This window comes from Rhynchophorus ferrugineus, unplaced genomic scaffold, assembly GCF_030347505.1.
Source record: "Rhynchophorus ferrugineus isolate W39M unplaced genomic scaffold, kcgeb_rfMv2 rfM1, whole genome shotgun sequence".
Classification (NCBI taxonomy): Eukaryota; Metazoa; Arthropoda; class Insecta; order Coleoptera; family Curculionidae; genus Rhynchophorus; species Rhynchophorus ferrugineus.
Window position 1 is genome coordinate 16,200,246 of NW_027472580.1, and position 26,302 is coordinate 16,226,547.

General features: G+C 31.3%; 2 protein-coding genes and 1 long non-coding RNA gene across 5 annotated transcripts in view; 1 reads left to right on the top strand and 2 right to left on the bottom strand.

Moving 5' to 3' along the window:
* Positions 1 to 1,406, bottom strand: part of stv (BAG domain-containing protein starvin) — a 35,649-nt gene extending 34,243 nt beyond the window's left edge. Inside the window, exons 1-2 of one of the 3 annotated variants that reach the window (XM_076402516.1) lie at positions 1,216 to 1,395; positions 510 to 565 (exon numbers count right to left, since the gene is read on the bottom strand). Coding sequence is in view for 1 of the 3 variants with exons in the window: in XM_076402509.1 (XP_076258624.1) it covers positions 1,216 to 1,239 (24 nt within the window). In the remaining 2 variants the exon portion in view is untranslated. Of the gene's footprint in view, positions 1 to 509; positions 566 to 1,215 lie in introns of all 3 variants that reach the window. The other 2 variants (XM_076402523.1, XM_076402509.1) reach the window with 2 other exon arrangements.
* Positions 1,407 to 2,891: 1,485 nt separating this feature from the next.
* rho-5 (rhomboid-5) overlaps positions 2,892 to 26,302 on the bottom strand; it is a 134,580-nt gene continuing 111,169 nt past the window's right edge. The window contains exons 8-17 of the mRNA XM_076417146.1: positions 18,193 to 18,463; positions 9,177 to 9,382; positions 8,520 to 8,693; positions 8,215 to 8,457; positions 7,818 to 7,995; positions 7,714 to 7,734; positions 7,521 to 7,609; positions 7,168 to 7,441; positions 6,831 to 7,085; positions 2,892 to 5,313 (exon numbers count right to left, since the gene is read on the bottom strand). Of these exons, the coding sequence (XP_076273261.1) occupies positions 4,879 to 5,313; positions 6,831 to 7,085; positions 7,168 to 7,441; positions 7,521 to 7,609; positions 7,714 to 7,734; positions 7,818 to 7,995; positions 8,215 to 8,457; positions 8,520 to 8,693; positions 9,177 to 9,382; positions 18,193 to 18,463 (2,146 nt within the window). The 3' untranslated portion in view covers positions 2,892 to 4,878. The remainder of the gene's footprint in view (positions 5,314 to 6,830; positions 7,086 to 7,167; positions 7,442 to 7,520; positions 7,610 to 7,713; positions 7,735 to 7,817; positions 7,996 to 8,214; positions 8,458 to 8,519; positions 8,694 to 9,176; positions 9,383 to 18,192; positions 18,464 to 26,302) is intronic.
* On the top strand, positions 22,866 to 23,280 carry LOC143195446 (uncharacterized). Its single transcript, XR_013005537.1, has 2 exons — positions 22,866 to 23,005; positions 23,065 to 23,280. It is a non-coding gene; the product is annotated as an uncharacterized LOC143195446 (long non-coding RNA).

A 26,302-nucleotide genomic window follows, 5' to 3' on the forward strand; every position in this document is an offset into this window, starting at 1 on the left:
ATCTGGTTATAACAGTTGGATATCATTATAAGAAAAGAAATCTTATTTGTTATATAACATTAACTGCCATTAAAAAACTAGATAATTACAAAATCATCTTCGAAAACACAAAAAATACAAATACAAGGTACATTAGCTTAGTTACATTAATTTATTTAATATAAATAAATTCCTATATATTGTTGTTAAATATACAATTATTAACATTAAATGATCTTCTGAAATGTAAATGTTTAGGCAACTAATAATTCCCATTCTAATAATGGAAATAATTCTACACTTGATAACATCTAACAAAAAATCAAAATAATACGTCAGAACTAGAATGTTTTCTTTATAACAAAAACTTTGAAACGATTATGAGGATACTATTAATTTAGCCTACAGATTGTAATCTTTAAGGGAAAGTTTCAAAGTAATATGAAATAGATAACTACATAACTACAACAAGTGAAAAATGAAATGAATGACCATGCCTGATACAAAATAATAAACTTAATTATACTCACTAACACCGATGTGTAGTAGAAATTCTAAGCAGCAACTGCGAATGTTAGATAGTATCCTGCAAACCAAAACAGCACACTTCACACAATGCCACTACATATACAAAAACCTGAACTTCATTTTGTTAAATATACATTGAGTTATAGTGTTAAACAAATTAGAAGTTCAGAAAGGAAATATTTAACACGTTACTTTATTCATAATGTATATTTATGTGCACTAATTCAGGTAATATGCCAAAACATATAACCTTGAGTTACAATATCAGTGTTGCAATATTTACACATTCATACCTGTATCAATTATATTATTGATACTCATCACCTAATTCTCATCAATCTCATACTAAGTGCATAGTTATTTATGATGCACTAGTACTCTCATGTAAACATTTTTTGAAAAGGCTATCTTAAAATAATAAAGGACTATTTAAAGTCAATAGTACTGAGAAATACAACAAATATTTAAGACAATGTCATGTATAGATGTTCTATTTATAACCTAAAAGTTCAAACCTATATTGAATTATTATTTTAACTATCTCTCGTCTCATTTAAAAATATATTTACACACAAGCATATAGCACCATAACATTAGTATATTAATTTTATTGCATAGAAAACCGGAAAACCAAGCTGTTAGTAAAGGAAGATGTTAAAAATAGCTTGTAAAATTGGTATTATTACCATAAAAATATAGATTACTTACAAAAGCGTTTCGACTAAAGGGCATTGTTGCTATGAAACACTTATTACTGCACTTACAAATGTGTAGGCATATAAAAACGAATTATTCTAGAAGAAAAATAGAAAATATCCCGAGTTTTCGAGTAAAATTCGCACGACCCGTATAAAGAATCATCTGGAAACATAGAATCGACGTACGTTCGAGAATTTAGTGAAGAATAATGACAGCGACAGCTGACATGATGCTTTTTAGAAATTTCGAGTAAAATGTATCTTTAATATATTTGTATTAAATAAATATATCAATTATCTTAAGATAAAAATTTTTAAAAAACATTAAAATCACAATGTAATTTCTGAACGTATATCTTGTCGCCATCTATGATATATACGTTAAATAACACGGATTAAATTTATAGAAATCTACATCTATTTAAATATATGTAGATTATAAATTTATTAACTTATTTGTAGCGATATTTTGTTCATAAAACAATTTATTTTAGTTATAGACAATACGATAACATATTACGTGGTAGGGAAAAAATAAGACTAAATAAATTTGTCATAATATGTGCAGAATTTATTTATTATATAATATTATCGTAAGGCTTTGGTCTTAATAGTGTAAACACCTGATAATTACAATTGAAACTGTACAAGGGATTTTTTAAAACATAATATAATCCATTATACCTTGCCTCATTACATTTTTTCTAAAAGTGAGTTTAAAATAATTAATATCAGAGAAATAATAATACGATTTAGAATACACAATAAAAATAAAATATTAATGCAGTATATAATGGATTTATTTGTTACAATTTTTTTCAAGTTTTTATAGATTATTTTCAGTCGTACAATATAAAACTCAAACATATTTTGCTGCATAATTATAAAAATGATTTACAAGACGCATATACAATGGAACCTAAAATGTTGTCTTTCATTGTTCGCAAATTACATATGGGATCAGGTATTATAATGGATATTTAGTGTTTACCTTTCGTAAGTACATATGGGATTCGAAAAAGTATACACATTTAAATAAAGTTGTTTGTATAAGTTCTAAATACAAAATATCAGAACATCAGATACCTTGATATATCATTAGATTACATTCAGTCGAACTTTTACATAACAAAATGACAAAATGGAATGACTAGTACATGTCACACAAATACAAATATTTATTTATGGCTAATTTCTTATAAAAAACATTATTGTACACCATGCTATGTAGAGTAAAATACGCATCAGTGCATTATTTTTAAAACGCAAGTATGAAAAGAGTTATTCGACATAACAAATACACGGTTAATCAGGTTTATAAACAGCAATCTAACAATTTGGTTTATGTTTGATATGGTGGATTTTTAAATGTTGTGCAGTACCATTTCATCAGATTTGTGCCTATGAAAAATTGTTTAAAAAATGATTGATATATTACTTGGGAATAAACCTGATCATCCTTGTAGAGAGTAGCAATTTGACATTGGATTATTCAGTTCCTTCACTGGTATGACTGAACTGGATAATAATTTACAAAATTAAGATGTAAGTAGCACCGGCAGTAAAAATAAACCAAGAGAATATTATTTGAAGCTCACCTTTCGCTTTTAGGTCATCTTGTTCAATGCGTTTCTAAATAAAGCAGATGACAATAGAAGCAAGGGTGCTTCTCGCAGATTTTTTTTATCGTTATTAATTTTTTTGTTACATATTTAATGAAACCCTGCAATCCTCATATCAAAAAAACATTGTAACATCAAAAAGTAAAAAATTAAACTCTGATCATACGTCTTTACATAATAGATACAACTTTCCAATTTTGGTACAAGAGTTTAAAATAAAATTTTTTTCTTTCTATAAGAAAATGCTAGACCTTTTTTCAAACATTATTTTTATCTGCTTTAATCGTTCGTTTAATTGATACGTAAACAATAAGCGGAAAAGGTGTATAAAGAGTTGCACATTATATGTTTAAACAAAAATAAGAAATACTTTCTTCCTAGAGTAGTTGAGTAATTTTTTGTTACATACACTTATAATAAAAGAAGGTACTTTTCTTAATTTCTTATGTAAAGTAATAATATATACACTTTTTTATATTATCATTCATGCTTTCTTCGGGGGTGGGGATGGGGAGGTTTCTTTTGATGGGGGAGAGGAGGATAATCCTACTTTATAGTACATTATCTATTGTTAATAATGAAAATATTTTTTTATTCTTCGATAGTTGAATTTTTAAGTACAATTTGAATAAGATCATGGATGTAACGACATATACATGTATTTCCTTTATCTGGTATCTTAATTTAAAGATTTTATCTTTAAGGAAGGGATTGTTGTAGTGTATCGTTGATTGTATAAACAATTAGTAAAAAGTGCTATAGCGAAATGCAAGTTTACTATGTACAGAGTCAAAGCCTGCTTTGAATACCGAAAAAGTCGCTTGACACTATTAGTAACTGCTTATTCCAGTCGTAATTTATAGAGTCAAATTTCAATTGAAAGAAAGTCGACTTCCTTTCAGCAAGCAAAACATTTTCTGACTAAAACGATCTTGCGTCCCCAAATTAAGATACCACTATGACACTAATTAGGATATAAAGCTAAAAACTGTAACCCTTAAGAGATATAAGTTACTTATCTCCTTACAAATAAAGCCGTATTTTAATCTTCTTAGACGGTAAATGATTTTGCTTATGTGGCATTATGTATTTCGTTGCAAACAAAGGTAATTCAAACTGGTATTTTAAAATATAATACTATCAGGCCGTCCCAAAATTTTTTGTGCGTTTGATCATTGCCCATTTATTATTTGTGACTTATTACGTGCGTATATTTGCGGAAATTTTTTCTGATAATATAGAAATTGTAACATATATAAGTATTAGCAAATATTGACAGTTTTTTAATATTGTTTTACATATTTATTTATATCTTTATTTAGAGAAGTTTTACGTTAACAGATACAATATTATTTTATTAATTAATATTTATATAGGTTACTTAGAAAATTGTTGATTTGTTTTGTATTAAAATTGGTGTTACATGTTTTGGGACAATCTGATTAGCTGTAGCGTATACATTTTAGTCATAAATTATAGATTATGTAGAAACCTATCTATTGCAAAACAAAATAAGTATCCATTTATGAAATAATTAGTCCTCCAGTGGTGGCGTCAACAGAAAAATCTTGGAGAGTCTTCATTAGTATTTTTTATCACATACATTTTCCAACGTTTTCTGTGATCTTAAGCAAGATACTTAACATCGTACATATGTAATCGATTCTGTTTCATCACAATAACTATGTTCAAGGTCTTTTCGAATTGTCACTGTTGTCATTTGATAGCACTAATTTTCTCGTTAATACGTCAATATATGGTACCACCTTAAAACCTAGCTTAGGTACAAACCTAAGAAATCAACTTAACATCTCTTTCGTAATAAATAAAGGAATGCATTAATCATAATTAATCAACAGTTGCCTATTTTTAGGCAAAACAAAAACAATTTCTTTTATCACAATGTTGAATAATAATAATAATAATAATAAAAACATCGTTTATACTCTTTGTTTTTCAACTGTTGTTTCTTTAATCATAACGAAGTTTGTTCTGGTTATAATTAAAGATGCAACGCCTACGTGTACGGTAGAATACCGTAGAATTTTATGTCATACTTTTGCGTCTTCTCTTTTAAAATTGATATTCTGAGTAGCACAAAAATCTCGCGTTATCGGTAAACAATTAAAATACGAACATATCTTACAATCATATACAGGTATAATATAAAATAGTATTACTAAAAATATGAACAAGATTAATGCTGTTAGAAGACAGACCCATATAAAAAATATCTTTTTTTGTCTGTCGTATGTACCGAACGAAACAAATGGTAACAGAGCGTAACTTAGAAGGAATCCAAACATAAAACCAAACAGGTGAGCATAATTGTCTACCCATGGCATTAAGCCGACGAAGAACAATCCCAACGTCATCAGTAAGAGCTTGCCAAGGGCCTTGTTGGGGTGCTTCAACATTTTCCACGAATTCAAGACTTCTACAATGAGGCATGCCAATAGACCAAATTGTGACCCAGCTGGACCAACCTTAAATAATGAAAAAATTATTATATTAAATCTATTGTTATACATTCATATGCATTCTTTATGGGTTTTCAACAAGGCGAGGTCGATGTTGAAATGAAAAGAAAAAAGTTGTGTGTCAGTTTTTTTTTAAATTTGAAAGCGCATATATATCAGTACGGAATATAGAATGTATGTTCAGGGCTACCATGACATTATTATTTAATAAACAATAAATAGGCCCACGGGAACAACATTGACCCGTTATTATTAGATTATTAGCTCCGTTGTTGAAATATCTTTGTTCACTTTATCAGTTCACTTCAGTTCAGTTTGTTTCATCAGTTATATTGTTTTAAACTGAAAGTAGAATAAATGTATTTGACGATGAAGATACTTGACTTATGATAAGCTGATGATATTGAAAGAGTTTTGATTCAAAGTAGCCAGAGATACTCTTGCACCAAACTCTAGTGCGCAAATTGTAATATCTTTAGTACCAACATTTAAAAACTGCACCTTGTCAACTAATCGAAGAAATCAAAAAATTTCATACACAATGAATTATTTGATCAACTCTCGGAATTAATAATTATTGGAATGAACTGGTTTATTGATAGCATTATTATATGCGGGTAAAAAACACTTCGTTGGATAAACATTTTAATGGCAGTTGGCTTAAAACAGGATTTACTTAAAAATAGCTAAAAAACTTCACTGAAAACCCGGTAGGAGATTTTTTATTTTATACCAGTACCTTAGTATCTGATAGCTCATGACCACTTGCCACTTGAAATATTGTCTCATTAAAACTATTTATTTATCTCATATAACATTTTAATGACTTTTTAACTATTAATTTATAATTTTTTTGCTGTTAATAATTTTAACTTTTATTGTCATAAAATATAGTTAATTTAGAATGTTGGTAAGCTGCTGTTATTTCCGTTAGTCACTATTTTGTTGATTAGAACCATTTTCAAGCAATTTCAAGAAGAAATCATTTTCATGAAATGGTCAATGAAATGAATGAGAAATAAAAAACCTAGAACAATCCTTGAACAATTGTTGTACCTCTTGTATATCCTATGTTGTAAAAACCTATTGTTGTATATAGGGTTGGAGAAAAAGTAATTTCTGTTTTTCCTGATAGCTACATATAATGCTTATATTGTTATAGTCATATGTTATAGTGTGTTTGAAAATTCACAGTACATAGAACAATTTAGATATAAAGCTAACATTTTAAATCAATCACCATTATTGCCTTTGGAGATGGATTGGTCTGATATGTCAGGAATGAAGAAATTAAGGTAATTTTCATCATATTTAGCTTTTTTATTTCCAAAAATGGAAAAATGATCTCAACTCTCTTGAAACTCAATTTCAATTTCAAGTTTACTGTACTATTTGTTAATTTTAGAATGGACATTTTAGAATAGAATATGATTTAATTTAATATAAGGATATAGCTGTATATTTCTAGTTTCTTTAACATCATATATACTATATTAATTTAGAGACTTATTAAAAATACTCACATCTGCTCTGTAGGGAACAAATATTGCGCTAGCCAAATTACCACCAACACCTGAACCAATATAGATAATGGCAATTCGGAGAGTCCCGGTTAGTTTTTCGAGGTCACGCATAAAAACGTATTGCACAGCAACGGTAATCATTAGTTGTAGCACACCCGCATGTAGAAACAATGACGTCCATAGTCTGTAAAATTGATCTGGTGTGTCTGGTAGATAAAACGGTATCATGCCACACACATCATTTAGGCAAGAAACCTGTAAAAGATAATGCCTCATTACAATCGCTTTTTTGTTGATGAAAGAAGAAAACTTAGATATTGTTGTTCGGGATACTTACTTGGGAGCATAACGAGGCTTCTTCGTGAAATGTACCGCGAACAAAGTCACAGTACTCCCTGGTCGTAATTTTGCATTGGCCGTGAATGCCGATGCAGCAGGGATGTCCGATTACTTCGCAGACCATATGCTCAGCGGATCGATCTTTAGTACCACCTTTTTCTCGTTTAGCGACTGACTGTGTAATTTGTGTGTTGACTTTACGACAAATTGGCCATTTAGTGATGTCATCTGGCCATTCATAAGGATGGACACTGGGTGGAGCATCACAATATCTATGAATTAAATGGGACAATTAATGGATGCAACCCATATTTGATCGATAACTAGCGTAATGTAAAGTATTATTCTTACTTTGGATCCAAACCACAGACTGAACCAGATATTCTACCGCCAGGGCCAGTGTCTCCTGATGTCCATTTTTTCCAAGTTGATATTGTTTTCTAAATGAAATAAAATAAATATTATTTAATCCGTTAATAAAAAAATATGCGGTGGTAAGGATCTTGATGTTTATGGGTTCATCTTAAAACGATTTACTACTTACTGTTGGTCTTAAGCCTCTCATCTTTAATGCGGCATAAAAAGTATATATTTAAAACCATTTTTTTAAAGCATGTACTATATTGTCAATTTTGTTTATATACTTACCGAACAATCTGCCTGAGATGATTGAACACAGCCAGAATCGTCGTTCCTTATACAGCAAGCTGTTTCTTTTTCTTTTTTCCTGGTCTTTTCGATTTCCTGCGTTATTTTATCGTCCAACCTCATACAAGGAGCAAATTTTGCACCTAAATGGATCAAGTCTGCTGCTCTTGGTCCCAGCCTAAAAAATAAAATAAATAAATAATTAAAATTACTAAGCAAAACATTTTTTAACACTACTCTAAAGCATTAGTATAATATACTGGTATAGATGGTAAATCCAATATGGGGACATACATTAAATAAATGACAGATTATTGGATTTTTTGTTCTGTGTGAAACTGAACTAGTTAGTTACTAGATTCAAAAATATTGTTTAAATTAGTAACAACATATTTACCAAAAGTTGGCTGGTTCCAGGTAATCTACTTGCTGCAGACTTAAACTGGTGACTAGAACTTGTCCAGACCTGGCCTTCAAGTCGATACCAAATGGTCCAAACCCGTAGCAGGCTATTGATATCAGCAGCACCAAAATCTGGACTGTGGTAACCCAGTAGGTAAAAAATGGTCGGTTGTCGTCCATATCATCTATTTGAGCTTGGATTCGGGCATCACTAACCACAGATTTCCGATAGGATTGTCTGTCGAACGAGACAAATCAGAGACGTTAATAACGCTAACATCAGAACACATTTTGGCATACCTGAAAATTTTTCCGATCCAACCAGTGCCATATTGTTTTCTGTTTGAATTATCTAACACGTTATCTAATGTCGTGGTAGATATTCGCGTGGATCCTATTATTCTAGGTCTTTGCTCGTTTCTAAGGACAACATCATGGCCTTTGGACCAGCTAACACTAGCGGCTGCTGAATATCTAAAGTTACAAAGATATTAGACAAGTTAATTTCCTTGTTAACGTTACGAACAACATTTAATATAAACATTAAAATAATCCGAGTCACTATATATTATGTTTAATAATAATGATTTTTTACTCTCACTCATTATGTGATAATGTTTCCTTACTGATACCAGATTGGTAAAAATGAGGACTAAAATAATATATATGACGGTAAGTAGAAAAGAAGCAGAACTATTAGGTGATTATGTGTTAACATTAAATTAGTTCCTATGAGGTATTTGTAAAACAATATTTTCTAACCCTAATTTTACTTCAAAATAAAACTTATGAATTATTACTAATTACTTCAATTACTTTAACTTCAATTACATCAAACTTATTATTAAACTTATTACATCAAATTTTTTGTTTGTTAACATGTATACAATGTTAGATGTTTTTTCTTATCATTGATACGGATTTGAACTTAATATAGGGCAAAATATACTATATTACCTAGGTGGTTCAATACTTCTGGTGGGTCTGTCGACAACGTCCTCGCTACCAACCGCCGGAATCGGTTGCTTTTCGAAGAACGCTTCAGCTTCCTCATCGGGCGACGGCAAACGGTCGCCCACTGGCGGTTGGGGGGATCCCGGGGGAAAACTTCGGGACCAGGAACCTTGCTGATTTCGGGAATTTGATTTGTGTCTAGTTAGAGTCTGAAAGGTTTAATTCAAACATGTAATTGTCATTTCCTGAGTATTATATGTTAAAAATTATTTCAAATATACAATTATATACAATAAATATACAACTAAACAGCTGGGCCGATATTTGCTGACTTAGCTCTTTCATGGGTTACAGCGTGTGTTACATTATATAATGTATGTTAATTTTATTTATATTGAATAATAAAAATAACATTGCCAACATATCGTAATATTTTGAAATATTATAAGTTTGATTACTAATGTGTTTAGTTATATTAGTGAAATTTCGTCTACATTCAATTCTTCAATACTTTAATTCTTGCTTCCAAGTGATATCATAAAGTTTTTTGATTTAAAATATTTGAACCAGACAAAGTCTGTCGGGTCTGCTGGTACGTATAACATATAAAATACTAAGCTGGGATTCTGAGAAATTGAGATGGAAATATAGTAAGTATGAGGCAGTTAATATTATGGTTGTATATTTAGTAGTATGTAATGTTACAATACAAGTTAGGTCCTGTTAATCAAAACAAGTAAGAAATAAGACAAATTAACAATGAGTGTTACACAAAAAATCATATATATAATCAGACTGAATAAGATAAGAGAAAATTCTAAATTGATGACAGATTTCCAGCAGAAAACTTTGCATAATGTATAATAGTAACTATATACTAACAAATTAACATGGAGTGTTGAATATAGGACGAATGCGCCAGGTATGTCTATAGATTAGGATAGTCACACTAGTAAGAAAACTTATTAACTTTTATGTTAGACAATCAGAAACTACAGATACCTTCTGCTTCTAGGTTTAATTGTTTGGTTGTCTTGTTATGTTTGGTTGTCAGTGGTATACTCAGCTGAATGCGAATTCGTCCATTTCGTCTGGAAATCATTCTTAGTCTGTTCGCTTATTTGTTAGCGTTAGACTTTTGCTTTTTTATTCAGCTGCTAACTAATTTCCTTTAACTGTTGTTATTCTAGACTTACATATTTGCATCGAGACTGAATAAGATAAGAGAATATTTCAAATTGATGAGAGTTAAAACCTTACATATAAATGTATCATATTTATTGTAATTATTCCACCATATTAATATGAATCACAGAGAAACATTACTCGCAAGAAAAAGAAATTTCGCAAAGTCATAAAAATTGCTCCAAAACCAATTTGTTTAGTCTTCTACACTCCCAGCAGTATATAGTTGTTCATGGCGGTGATACTGTGTCTCTATGCTAGCATCTTTTATGATATTATAAATTGAGTGTTATGGGAACGTAATCAGACTAGAGTTTAATTCTACGAGTGTTGCTATTTATATTTCTTCCACTGGAAACACTAAGTGTTATCAGACCTGATCAGATCAGATCAGATCATATAGAACATTTTGTAATTTTAATTACAATTAATAATTCTTCGGAACATTCTGTAATTTGAGTGCGATTTGGGTTGATTACAGTAATTTCTCGGGTAAACAATGAAATTATCTTGTAAACATTTTTAAGCGATTATTTTTTAAAACTTATGATGGTTTAAGACACTAGTGTATCGATAAACTTAATTAATAATACGGTGTTAAGACGGCTTCATACAACACTAAACATTTTGTTTGCTCTATGACGAAGTCAGTGAAAGTCATCCAAAATCAGTGCAAATTTCAGGCACTATTCTGGCAAGCATAAATACGATATTACATGCTCATTTGGAAAAAAGATTTGTTCGGGTTGGATACTATACTATCCGTCAAATACTCATTTACAAACGCAATAAGAGTTTATCCAAGTAAATGGTAGACAAAACATAGGTTTGAAAGCTATCAATGAATTAGTCTTCTAGATGTTGTGTATAAGAGTAAACTCGAAATAAAATTAACTTATGAATTGTGAATAATTAGTACAGGATAACCATTTAATGTCTTTATAATATAAATGTAGTTATTTTTATTACTTTGATAGCAATATCTTTCTGTGGTATTTCTATAAATTTATTAAGGTGTAAAATGTTAGTCATGGACTAAAGCTTCTTATTTTGTGAATGAATAATACGAAATGAATAAGAGTGTTCGCTAATAAGAATCAAAGCATCATTATTTAATACTATGTTCCCTTAATTTACATGAATTAATTTGTCCCGTACGTTCACATTCCGTATTCGAAAAACAATACAAGACAGCATTATTAAATTTAGATCATTTGAATCGGCTTAAGCTGCCGCCAAATTAGATGTGCTATGCTATGCAGTACAGTATTTTTTTTTTTCAAACGCCTTTTCAATAAAAGCTGTTTCTCTATGCATTTGGTCAATTGTTGAGTGGTGGTTTCGAAATCGAAATTGGAAATTTCGTTCATTACTGATTTAATACGTTTTAATAGCGAGATATGCCTATAAGATCGGATTTGTTCTGTATATTTATCAAGTTTTTGTTAGACGATAGGAAAATAAAGATGCTTATATTGTGACTATGAGATCTGATGATTTACAAGAATTAACTCAAATAGATTTAAACAATATTCTTGAGTAATGTCATGTCTCATTAAAATTAAATTAGCTAGCTTATGAATCGTGAATAATCAGTACAGGATAAACACTTAATGTTTTTATAATTTTTTTTATAATGAATTACATCTTGCATTAGATATGCTTAGTACAATCTTAATTTACAAATTAATTTATTACTACTGTTCTCTTGTATTTGCATCATTACACAAGCAAGGCGAGTACGGGATTATCATCAGTATGTATTTTCCAAATTAAAATAAAATTAATCTACTCAAGCTAAAGTTAAGAATACGCTTATACACTAAACAAGTTCGTGTGGTTTCGTTCGCTTTGATCTTCTGATATCTTTCGTGCTGTCCAGTAGATGTATCGTTTTCACGTTGTTGTGAATTTGTAACTTTATTTAATGTTTTCAGGGGAAATATTGGATCACTTCGTGTATCCATTTAATTCCGAGGTCATTGTGCAGATTTTTGTTGGTTACATAGTGATAAGCATTGGTAATAATTAATCGTAGGACTTTCTTATGGATGCGTTGGATTACTAGTTGGCTTGATGTTTTAGTGCAACCCATTGGTCCAAATTGGCTTTATGATTGACTGATAAACCAATATCTTTGATTTTAGGTCAAGTTGGGATTATTTTCCAACTAACTAGTACAGTTGTTTTTTGTCTAACATGATGTTACCAATTTAACCTACCATCGAAATATATTATGGGATATTTAGCTAATTCTGCTTGAGGAATCAGGCAGCCGTGATATAATAAGGTTTTTGTCATTTCGCCGCAACACAAAATTAATATGGACAGCTTTGGAGAGGTTAAGTTGTATATTCCAATCTCTAGTCCATTTGTAGATCTTGTTGACCGCTACTTGTACATTTTCTACAGCCTTAGACAGAGATACACCTTTTCCATTATAAAATTGTGTCGTCGGCAAATGTTCCAAGTATTGTTTATTTTGTTGGGATATCAGCAATATAGAGCAGATATAGGAGTGGTCCCAAGACACTATCTTGTGGAACTCCAGCCAAAATAGGTTTAAGTGTTGAGAATGCTCTTTACGCTAGACTCTAAATTTCTTTAAAAACAAATATGATTCCAGTAGTTGACAGTAATTCCGCGGTAGCAATTTTCTCACTTTGTAGAGTAATCCCAAATGCCATACCCGGTCAAAAGCTTGTGAGACGTCTAGGAATATTGCAGGGCAGTATTTCTTATCTTCCAATGACTCTTGGTCGATTGTAGAGTGGTGATTTCGAACTCCAAACTGGAAATCAGGTATTTTTATAAATGGTTTAATACGTTTTAACAGCAGTTTCTCAAATAATTTTGATATCGCTGTTTTTATATAAATGTACTAGCGACCCGCCCCGGCTTCGCACGGGTGCAATGCTGATACTAAATTAAATACACTACAGAAAAAATATGAACGTTGTATATAAAAACATAGCGGCCCGCTCCGACTTTGCACGGGCATAAAATATATATGCCTATGTCACTCAATGAAAACATGATTAAAATCGATCCAGTATTTTTGGTTCATTCATTACTGCCCTTGGCCTGCACGCATTAAATTTGGAGTAAAACAATTCCTCTTCCCCTATACTTACTATGAAGATTTCCTGCTATCTTTGGAATATCTAAATTCATACAATTTTTATTACATTACACATTTTTAAACGCAAATTTTAAATTTGTAATATCTCCGAAAATATTTGTTTAATTTACATGCTGTAAGGAACCATATTGATCTATATTAATTGCACACTGTATTTAAGGTACTTAATTCGATAAGGATTAATGCCGTATTGCTTAAAATAGCTTCGTAAATAAGCCATTTTCTCACGTAAAAAGTAAACAATAAAAATGGTTAATGTGGGTTATCCCTAAAAGATAAACATATACCATCGCGGACTTTTTTGTAGACCTTTTTATGGTGTACAATACTGTAGTACATTAATTTGATCTAACTCGTAGGGTTAGGCAGCGTTTTTGCTAATTGCTAAATAAGCCTAAAAAAATAGGTTAATTTACGACATCACGTTAGAAACCTCTAAAATTAGCAATGTTGCCTTAGTATATTATGCATGTATTATACATATAAACCTTCCTCTTGAATCACTCTATCTATTGAAAAAAACCGCATCAAAATCCGTTGCGTAGTTTTAAAGATTTAAGCGCACATAGGGATAAAGGGACAGAAAAGGCGACTTTGTTTTATACTATGTAGTGATTTATATGTCATGGACTAAAGCAGTAGCCAAATTTAATCAAATAATTCTTATTTTGTTAATGAATAATACGAAGTGAATGAAAGTGTTTGCTCATAAGCATCAAAACATCATTATTTAAGACCTTGTTCGCTTAACTTACACGAATTAATTTATCCCGTATGTTCGTATTCCGAAAAACAATTCGACAAGACAGCATTATCAAACTCGGATCATCTTAATCGGCTTAAGCCGCCGCCAAATTAGACGTGATGTATCTCCGGCCAAATTATCATCGTAATTAGCCTACTAGATCGTTTTTACCCTTTGCCCTCTCCATCTTCTCGCCGCTTATTAAATCTAGGACGAGACGTAAGATAAAGCGGGGGAGATTCGCGTGCCCCCTCCGTCCTTAATGCGCGCCGCCAACAAATTCGGCGCGCCCCCGTCGACGAAGGGGTGAATTTTAATTAGAATTTCGTCTTAATAAATTGCGAAAGAGGCGGAAGTCTTTTAAACTGCCATGATGGAAACAAATTAACATCGAGATTGAGAATATTCGAGATCATTCAATTAAAAAGTTGAAAATCGTGAGGGGCAAGCGAGTACCGGCCGGGGCGGGAGGGGCTAGGTCGGCAGCGTTAAGAACTTTAATTGTTCCGAAAGGATTTATCGCGTACCGTATTGTTGTTTTTGTGTGTGGTGTCTAGTGACAAGCTTCTGGAATTTTAACTATCTTCGAGCAATTAAGGATGCTCTCTTATTAATAGTTAATAAAGGTTCTCGTTTAATTTTTATTTAATTATTGCATTGTTACTAATCGTTTCCGTCTAACCTACAATTTGTCTTTATGATAACTTAAATCTAGGTATATAACAGCGGCCCTATCTCAGTCTGGTGAAATAATGTTTATACGTGTGACTGCTGTATTTTTATTATATGCATCTCACTACACAACACTACACAAGATCAGATGGTTTGATTCTTTTGAGTCTGTGTCCTGTTCTGGTGGTATCCAAAAACTGCAATACTTCAATATTCTCATGAGAATGGAGTCTTTCCTCATACCCTCTTGCAATTCTCTTGATTTCTTGACTGACTGCGTGTATCTGAAGGTCTCGATGTAGGTAATCAGTCCTATAGTATTTGGGTGCGCCCACAATACCTCTCAGGACTTTGTTAGGAAAAATTTGTATTTTATTTATGTTACTCTTTGCAGAACATCCCCATAATTGAACTCCGTATGTCCATATAGGTTTCAGTATTGGCTTATATAATAGCAATTTATTATGTACTGATAACTGTGATTTCTTCCAAATGGCCAATACATTTTCCTATATTTCAATTCCAGTTCTTTCCTTTTCTTCTTTCTTCGAAGTGTTGCATCAAGATTCATTCCGAGATATTTCCGGTCTGTTTATAGGTGAATTGCACATGTGGAGATTTACTTTAATTAATTCTTATTTTCCAAGCTTGTGTCCAATTATTTATATTGTCACTTGCCTGTTGTAATTTTCGTGAGGCTTCTTCATATTATTTGACTCTAACATTCTGGTTGTAATGTACGATTTTAATAGTTCGGTGTGTTGTTTTGGTAGCATTTTCTGTACTTTATGAACAAAGCCTTCATGCCAAACCTTATTGAAGGCTTGTGCTACATCTAAGAATATAGCTGACTTTACATAGCTGACATACTTTTTTTACTTTCGTAGGCTTTTTCAATAACATCTGTTATTCTGTGGACCTCAATTGTTGAATGCTTGTTAATAAACCCAATCTGGTGTGTTGGTATTAGGTTTCTTTCTCTCTATGATGTTCTCGATTAATGAAGAAGAATTTTGAAGTTTTCCCTAAAGTAATACATTTACATAGCAGAAGGTTTGGGAAATCATTGGGAAACAATAGTTTAGTTTGATTCTTTCGTAGTTCTTCACACCCAATTACGATCGCATAAAACTTATGAATTGTGTATTGACCATTCTGGATTTATAATTTTTGATATTGTTTGGTAACAGTATTGCTTTAACAATAGGCGAAAGACACAAGTTTACAGTATAAAATATAAAGTATCAATTACATATTCATAACACAAGGATTGAAAATTCCCGGGCGTAACAAAGAAGAGACGTTTTTTCTTGTACAAAATTAGCTATATTCATCAACGTAATATCCATCAAGAGCCACACGATAATTCTAGTGCTTTAACATTTCAATGCCACTTTTGTAGAACGATTTATCTTTTACCTCAAAATAGTCACCATTTGCTGTCCACTCAGATGAGGAGCGTTTTGCTTTCAGAGTGATGGATCCATCTTTCATCCATTGTCACATATCGACGCAGAAATTCCGGTTTGTTACATTTAAACATGGCTAAAGACTGCTTAGAATTATCAACACGTTCTTGTTTTTTTTGAGTTCTTTGAATAGAGCTTCTCATAGTCAAATGTTCATGCAATATAAAACCCACATGTTCTTTTGATATCTTTACGATGTTAGCTAACTCACGCAACTTAACTTTTCGATTATAATATGAAAAAAATATCCTTAATATAAATAGAAAGAAAATCTGTTAATGAATTGTGTGTGACTAATGTTAATTAAAATCTGAAATTCTAAAGAAATCTGTTAAAATTTCATGATATTCTATTTATAAGTTTGTGAGTTATTGTGCTGAGAGTGACACTACTTTTGTTATTTTCAAATCAATAGATGAACAACAACTTTGTGTTTTAATTTTACACTGCTTCTTGATGGGAAAAATACAGTTCAAGCGAGGAAACGGTTTGAAAAGTGTTATGGGGACTCCGCTCCATCAGAAAAATCAATAAAACTTTGGTTTGCTGACTTCAAACGTGGTCGTAGAGACACGGATGGTGTAGAACGCAGTGGACGTTCAATTCTATTTATAAGTTTGTGAGTTATTGTGCTGAGAGTGACACTATTTTTGTTATTTTCAAATCAACAGAAGAACAACAATTTTGTGTTTTAATTTTACACTGCTTCTTGATGGGAAAAATACAGTTCAAGCGAGGAAACGGTTTGAAAAGTGTTATGAGGACTCCGCTCCATCAGAAAAATCAATAAAACTTTGGTTTGCTGACTTTAAACGTGGTCGGAGCGATACGGATGGTGTAGAACGCAGTGGGCGTCCAAATGAAGTGGTAACATCAAAAAACATTTAACAAATCCACAAAATCGTGTTGAATGATCGAAAAGTGAAGTTGCGTGAGTTAGCTAACATCGTCAAGATATTAAAAGAACGTGTTGGTTTTATACTGCATGAGATTTGGCTATGAGAAAGCTCTGGTCAAAGTGGATCCCGCGTTTGCTCACTGTTGACCAAAAACAAGAACGTGTTGATTATTTTGCGCAGTATTTAGCCGTGTTTAAACACAACAAACCGGAATTTTTGCTTCGATATGTGACAATGAATGAAACATGGATCCATCCATCATCAATCCCGGAATCAAAACGATAGTCATCTGAGTGGACAACAACTGGTGAATCTCGTCCAAAGCGCCCGAAAACACAACAATCGGCTAGAAAGGTTATGGCCTCGGTATATTGACCTTGAGAAGGGAAATACTATCAACATTGGATATTACACCGCGTTATTGGAGCGTTTAAAGGCCAAAATTGCAAAAAAACGACCGCGCAGGTAAAGAAAAACATATTGTTTCATCAAGACGAAGCACCCTGTTACAAGTCAATCAGAACAATGCACCGCATTTGTCAGATTTGACCCTCGGCGAGTACTGGCTGAAAGCAGATCACAAAAAAATGCTCACCGGTAAGAAATTTCGCTCGGATGAAAATGTTATCGCAGAAACTGGGGCCCTATTTTGAGGCAAAAATGTTAGAGCGACGCTGGAATGATTGCGTGGCTCTTGATGGAGATTACGTTGATGAACAAAACCAATTTTGAACAAAAGAAGCGCGTTTTCCTTCTAATTAATTCTTTAATTTGCTTAAACAATTGTATTAAATGCTGTTATATAAAAAAAACAGCAGTGAATCATTAACAGAAATTTATATCTAATCTTTACCGAATTGATAAGAGTAGTATAGAAAGGAAATAAGAGAAATATTGATATATTTACCGTAACCACATAATTTAAACCGTTCCATGTCATCCTGGCGACGGAATCTTTTCGTCTTAATCCCGTGCCGACTCCCTCCGCACCATCAGGTACATCGTTGTCTTGTTCACCGGGCAGGACATCAGGCAGCTCACCGCTCATCAGCTGACCGGAAAAAGTAGACATTCTAGGAGCAGCTTCCGAAACAGTTCTCCTGTGCCGCGTGAGAGTCGTTGTTGGTTGTGGCCTGTAACTTAGTGTGCAATATTCTTCTTTGAGAGGACCCATTGTCCTGAAAAAAAAATAAATTACGAATATTAATTCCAAAGATAATTTTTGCTATTTATTGTGAAATGAGGAGAATTGAGAAAGTCAAACTTGAAAAAAACTTTAATTGAAGTCCAGTTTTCATTTTAAATATTTTTATTTTATTACAGCTGCACTGAATCATTATTGAGGGCACTATAACTAAAATTTCTCAAATTCAAGAAAAACCTTAAAATTTTGGATTCACCGAAAAGAAAGTATCATATATATCTCTTGATGTTAGCTCTATTCAAGATTACATTTATGAAATGTATAAAAATCATGAGTAGTTTTTTCAATATAAACATAATTTAATACAGTTATTTTAGAAGAAACTGTTAGTTATAATAATATAATCCACGAAGAGGTCCAACGCAACTTCCAGACAATGCTTTTGGCCATCCTCGACAAGACGCTAACAAAAAGAATACAAATAAAGCAAAAGTTGATGGAAACATAAAAGTTAGAGAAACATTTCATTAGATTTTTGAAAATCATTATATTTTTAATAATTTATTGCAGATGTATTGTTCGTCATGTTAAGGTACCATGTTAAACAGTGTAGTATTTTAAATTGCCACATGATAAATATAAATGACTATATATGAAATAGGTCTGAAAAAAGATACATAGTAGATCAGATGGCTGAATAATATGGTTACAGTGTGTAACGTCTTCCTCCCTACTACTGTATATTCAATCCAATCGAATTATTATGGGGTGCGGCAAAGAATTATTACAGTAGATATGCAGGTCGAGAAAGATATACAGGCAAGAACTGTTTAGATATGTGGATCGGTTTGGATGAACTTCACCAGCCACAGAGAAAAATAAATTATATATATATATATATATATATATATATATATATATTATTAATATATAATTAATATAATATTGTATAAATAAATGGTACAATACCAAAACAGGTGATGGGGTGGAAATGTAGATGGATTGTAGAGTGTGAAAGGTTTATGTGCATAGAGATGTATCTATTGCTAATTGCTCAGAATATATACAAGTATTTGGTTAAAGACTATGAGGAGAGAATGAATGTTGTACATATATATTAAGCAAATGCATTAGGGAGAATGCAGTGATTAAATCTGATTTTATCAAGATAAAAGTACAGAGAGAGTAACAGAAGGAGAAAGACATTGATATCAGAATGATTTGACAAGAAAACACAGCAACGAGCGAAACAAGAACTAAACATAAAAAGGTAAATATGTTCTATAGTGAACATAAAATACATTATGTACAATATATGACGTACAATTGTTAATTAGGTGTATTAATCCTCCAAGGAATACCATAGGTGGTTTAGAAAAGAAAAGTTTAATGTAAATGTAATAAAATAAAATAATAAAATAAAGTCTAATAATCATATAAGTCGAGAATATATGCATCCACTAATTCCACTTCTATTATAAATTATATTCATTATTTTAATTTTATTGGAATCTTGTTATAAACTGATGCTAAAATGGGTTAAATGTTAACGTTAACTGGGGCAACATTGTACCGTTTTGACGTCATAAATTGAGATGACATGAGTTCACTGCTATTTTGGATAGTCTATAGGTTAGGTTATTTAACAGTTCTTTATGGTGATACCTCGCATTTTTACCAATAGATGGCGTTGATCAAAACGCATGCTACATTACTTGATATTTAAAATATTTCGTAAATTTCGAATAAGAATGAAAAACAGAAATCTAAAATACAAATCTTCACGAAAATACTCCACAGTATATAATGTTTATTTTTCATTTATCGCTATCAAAGAAACGACTCTCCTTGTCATTAGCTTAAAGTTTGAGGCGACTTTCCACGATCAAACGGGAGTGGACCTCTTAAACGTTCCCTCCGAAATATTCGGATGTTTCTTTGAAATATCGGTCCCTAATATATTCATCGCGGTCATTAAAACCAGCCTTTTCCCTTTACGACACTCCTTCCCCTCCCCAATTAATGGGAAATAAAAAAAAACTTCCTAAACGTGCGCTAATTTCAGCGGGCCCATTTAGACGCCATAACTTCAGTTTAATCGTCCGAGCTGCTGCTGCTTGCTGCTCGTGCTGCTACAGATGCATTTGGGGGAGATTAAATTTTGAAGTAATCCAAGAAGGATTTTTGTTCCGGTCTTATATCTAGAAAGCGCGAGAAAAACTGGCCGAATCCGAAACGTTTAGAAAATCGTTTAGCAGTATAATTTATTCGGAATATCACACGGTTCGAGGCGAAGAAGAATTATGGAGTTATTTATATTCATCGTTGTGACGTTTATATTTACGGTATGTTCCTGAATAATTAAAATATGAAAAAATATCAGCGCTGGTTCTAAATTTGTTATAAGATGATTTTTTAAATATTTTTAAAGCAAGGTATCATCAAGTTCATTCATTATTCTACCTATATCTAGTTCATGTATTTATTAATATAGTCTATTCAAAATACGTTACGTTACGATATGAATATGTGCCTTTCGCAAAAATATAAATTTTTCCCATTTTATTCCATTTAAAAAGAGATAGAGTGCAGAAATTTTCTTTTTTAAGTTAGAAAAACAGTATTAGTTATTCTTTGGTTATAAATCGGCAAACGTTATCTGAACGCTTTGCTTGTTTTGATAAATTTTAAATCTCTACTTACGATTACTCTGATTCTAAATGCCGAAGCTAGACATAACAGATTGCGTTTCTGATCAGTTACTCTGACGAAGAACGAGGTAATGAAGTAAACAATTTCCAGTTAAATTACTTTTTTTTCGAAATATTTTTAGCGTGTTGCAGCTGCACTGAATATTAGTATGGACAGCCACTGAAATATTTCAAAAAATGAAAAATATAATCTTAGATTCGCCGAAAAGAGCGGTAGAGTGGTAGGTAGAGTAGGTTGTAGTTTTTTGAACATAAACTTAATTAAATACAATTATTTCAGAGGAAACCGTTAATCTGAAAAGTATCTATAGAAATTTTAGTGATATGCAGCTCTTTGGGGGATGTAGAGCATCCTTTCATAGACTGTTCGGTAATACAGGATTTATATGGTGTAAAGATAATTTACGAAGAGGTCGAATAGAACTTCCAGACATTGCTTTTAAAATATGTGTATTTAGACTAGATGAATATTTCGGAAGGAGACCACTATACCCAATGATCACAGTGTTAAGACAACAAAAGTTGATGGAAAAAGGTAAACGTTTAAATAAAAATTGAATAGGTTTTATTATTCATAATATTTATTAATAATTCATTATAGATATATTGTTCTTCATTCTACAAATAGGAATGGTTAATAACAGCTTCAGTTTGGATGAAAGTGATCAGGCACATTGAAGAAGATATTCACAGATGATAAAATTGTGAACAAATGTTAGATAGATTGGAAATTAACAGCTCAGTTATTCAAATTTTCTGAATATGGGGTTACGATTCAATGCTCAAAAATTCCAAGATACTGTGATGAGAGTGAATATATAGTATTTAAGTTATGCAGAATATCTCTTCATACAATGTTGGGTAATATAGGATTTAAGTGGTGTAAAGATAACCCACGAAGAGGTTTAATAGAACTTCCTGACATTGCTTTTAAAAGAACACAATTTTTAAAAACATATAACAAAATCAAGGAAACATTATTATATCAATTTGTATATTTAGATGAGATATGAATATTGAAGAATGGTACATTATAGTGTAAAGACAACAAAAGTTGATGGAAAAAGGTAAACGTTGGAATAACTAGCGATTAGGTTTTGTTAGTCATAATATTTATTAATAATTCATTGTAGACATATAGTTCTACCATGGAGAAATGAACCACAACTCTTTGCAGTTTTTGCAGTATTTTAAAAATCAGCTTTTAAAAAACTTCAAGGAACCATCAGTTATTGTTATATACAATGCACCATATCATAGTACACTGCTGGAGAAGATCCTAACAAATGCATAAACAAAGGGTGCAATTAAAGAATGGTTGAAACTATATAAAATTATTATCGAAGAAACCATGTTTTATTTAGTTGCATTTTATGTAATGGAAATTACATTATTACGTAATGGAAATGATATTATAATTGGAAATAAACAGTTCAATAATTGACATGATTAGTGTTTCTGAAAGTGACAGTGATTGAATAAAACATTATGAATGTTGGTTTATGATTCAATGCTGACAATTATAATGACAGGCTGATGAAAGAGGAAATAACTAAAGGTCAGTATAGAACTAATATACTTTAACTGTAGGAAAATGTATTATAGAGTGTGAAAGCTTTATGAGCATGTGTGTTATTATTCAGAATATACATGAACATTTGGTTAAAATGTATGAGGAGAGAAATAATATTAACTGTTTTGCAGGTATGGCAAATGCATTAAGGATAATGCAGTGAATAAATGTAGTTTTATCAAGAAAGATGTATACAGATAGTAACAGAACAAACTAAGGAGATATATAGTAATATCAAAATGACTTTATAAGGAAACATTACATAGATGGAAACAAGAACTAAGCGTAATAGGTAAATATGCTCTTTAATGAAAGTAAAATACATTACTCAGATATACAATTGTTAATTAGGTGGATTGAACCTTCGGGGGATATCACTACATAAAAAAAAACGAGCCTAGAACTCCACCTATACTAATGTGGAAAAAAGTTAAATGTAAATATAATAAAACAACTCTAACCTATAAATTATTGACGCTGTATAATTAATTGTAGTTTTAAGTTCTTCGATAATATAAGCATTAGATGTACGATAGTGTTAATATAAATGATAAATATGTTTGATAACATTTTCGTTTCATTATTTTATTTAGATTAACATTTTGTTATATGTCAAAGTCAAAATGTACTAAAACTCAGAGTTGCTGCGGCAACATTGCGACATTTTGATGGGTCATGTGGGTACACTGCTGTTTTGAAATGACTATAAGTTTAGTTTAGTTGATTCTTCTGTAGTTCTTCGCACCTAATTACGTTCGCATAAAACTTCTGAATGGTGTATTAACAATCCTGAATTTATAATTTTTGACATTGTTTAGTAACACTGTTGCTTTAAAGACACACGTTTAAAGAAGTATCAATTACATATTCATGTATTCACCAAATAAGTGTGTTATAGTCAGTTGAACATTAAATTACACAAAAAATCTATAAATTGTTTTGTAACGCATGCGGAACAAAGCTGCACAAATGGTTATTTGGTGAAAATTTATTTAGTTCATTTTCTGTACCAACATTATGGAGAGTATAGAAAAATGGCGAAGATGATTGCAACTTTTGCTCGATGATTGTCGTCGGTATAAATGCAAAAAAATAGCACCTATCTATTGCTAGTTTGTCCAGACACAAGTGCAAAAAATGCCTTAAAAAAGTTTTATTAAGGAATATTTGCTGAACTGGATAGTCGAAAACTAACACGTGAAACAGATTTCAAGCAGTATAAAAACTCAGCTCAACCTCTGTTGATTTCTGATTTATATTTTTTAATTCAATAAATGGCCGTTAATGGACAAACATAGTAAAATAATGAATTTACTGAATATTGAACTAGAACCAATTTTAAAAAACTGGCTGATGATTTGTGTTCAGTCCCATAATTTATATTACAGCTTTTGACAATATATGTATATATTTAAATTAATTTTGATATTCAACGTTTTTATTAAAAACAGAAAATATATTTTAAATATTGGCCGCGACCAAAAAATGTTCAATCTCATTTATATGCCGAGTGTATAACGGTCAATCACGTGACTCCATGATAAACTATCGATTCGTTGATATTCCGAAATAGCTTATTTCCCTTTTGGCAAAAAATTATTTCCAGTCACGATATAATCAACCGTGTTATGCAGAAACAATATTTTGTCGTTGAAAAGTTGCGGAATTGTGAATGCGTAAGTTTAATGGATGGTGACATGATTTCGGGGGTGTTATTATTATGGGTATTTTTGGTGATAGTAGAGCTACGCTGATAATTTAGTATAAATTATAATCCATTAAGAATCTTTCATTAAAGCAAAGCTAATTAGTAATTATCATCGTGGAAAACCACGAATATATGTTGAAGGTAATAGTAAACATTTCATTTTGTACATTAGTTTTCATTTTGTATTCATATTATTTATACTTGCCAATTTTTTTTAAAGCTCAATTGTATTTGCCCTAATACCTGTTCGTGAAGAAAGGGTAATTCTAAATTTTTCACTAAAATGTCCGTGACAGACATCATGACGTTGATATATTTGCATTGTGGTTTAGCATTGTGGTGTAAAGATAATTTACGAAGAGGTCGAATAGAACTTCCAGACACAGACAGGCTTTTAAAATATGTGTATTTAGATAAGATGAATATTTCGGAAGGAGACCACTATACCCAATGATCACAGTGTTAAGACAACAAAAGTTGTATATATATATATATATATATATATATATATATATATATGTATATATTTAAATTAATTTTGATATTCAACGTTTTTATTAAAAACAGAAAATATATTTTAAATATTGGCCGCGACCAAAAAATGTTCAATCTCATTTATATGCCGAGTGTATAACGGTCAATCACGTGACTCCATGATAAACTATCGATTCGTTGATATTCCGAAATAGCTTATTTCCCTTTTGGCAAAAAATTATTTCCAGTCACGATATAATCAACCGTGTTATGCAGAAACAATATTTTGTCGTTGAAAAGTTGCGGAATTGTGAATGCGTAAGTTTAATGGATGGTGACATGATTTCGGGGGTGTTATTATTATGGGTATTTTTGGTGATAGTAGAGCTACGCTGAGAATTTAATATAAATTATAATCCATTAAGAATCAAAGCAAAGCTAATTAGTAATTATCATCGTGGAAAACCAGGAGTATATGTTGAAGGTAATAGTAAACATTTCATTTTGTACATTAGTTTTCATTTTGTATTCATATCATTTTTACTTGTCAAATTTTTTTAAAGCTTAGTTGTACACTTTATATTTATAGAGATGTTGTATCCACAGCTTAAGTAATAAGCTCGATGTGTCATCTGTAGAATTTTTCACTTCTTTCAATACAAAAGTATAAATTTAAATATTAAAATGTGGCTCTGTGAACGCTAATTTTGCTAATTCATATAATTAGTATGGTTTCGATATTTGAGTACTGTCACAGTCCGACATGTGTAAGCTTGAAGAATTTCAAAGGTAATGTCTCTCTTCAATATCGTTTTATAAATAAAGTTATTCCATTAAGATGAGACAGCCAGAATCCTATTGAAGAATAAATCAAGTGATGCAAGTTGCAGTAGTTTGGACATATTCGTCGAATGAAAGATGATGGAAGTTCTCACATAGATCTGTGACGAAATGGACCTTTTCCATGACGCAATGAATAACCCTTCAAAACCTAACCTAACAACTTAAAACATGAACCAAATCATAGGAGAACGACCTAAAAATGGAAGGTTAACACTGTTCGAGACTAGAATGGTTGAGGGTAAGCTCCAACAAAGATAAGGTGAAACATATTTAAGGACTGTGATTGTGACAACAGCAGTGTGAGAACTAGAAACGTTTCTGGAGCAACGGCTATGGAATGATGACCAAGATCTATAATTAAAAGCTGAAAATAAAATACATTAAACCCCTTATGATACAAGAACTTTTAAATAAATAAAGAAAAAGTAACTGTATTTAAAGGACTAAGATGTGGAGCTGACATATTTGCATTTATAGTTTAGACATTTAAGTGCTTCTTATATTCTTTTGGTTAATCTAGCAAGATAATATAATGTATGAAATATTTGAAAGAAAGAAAGGAAC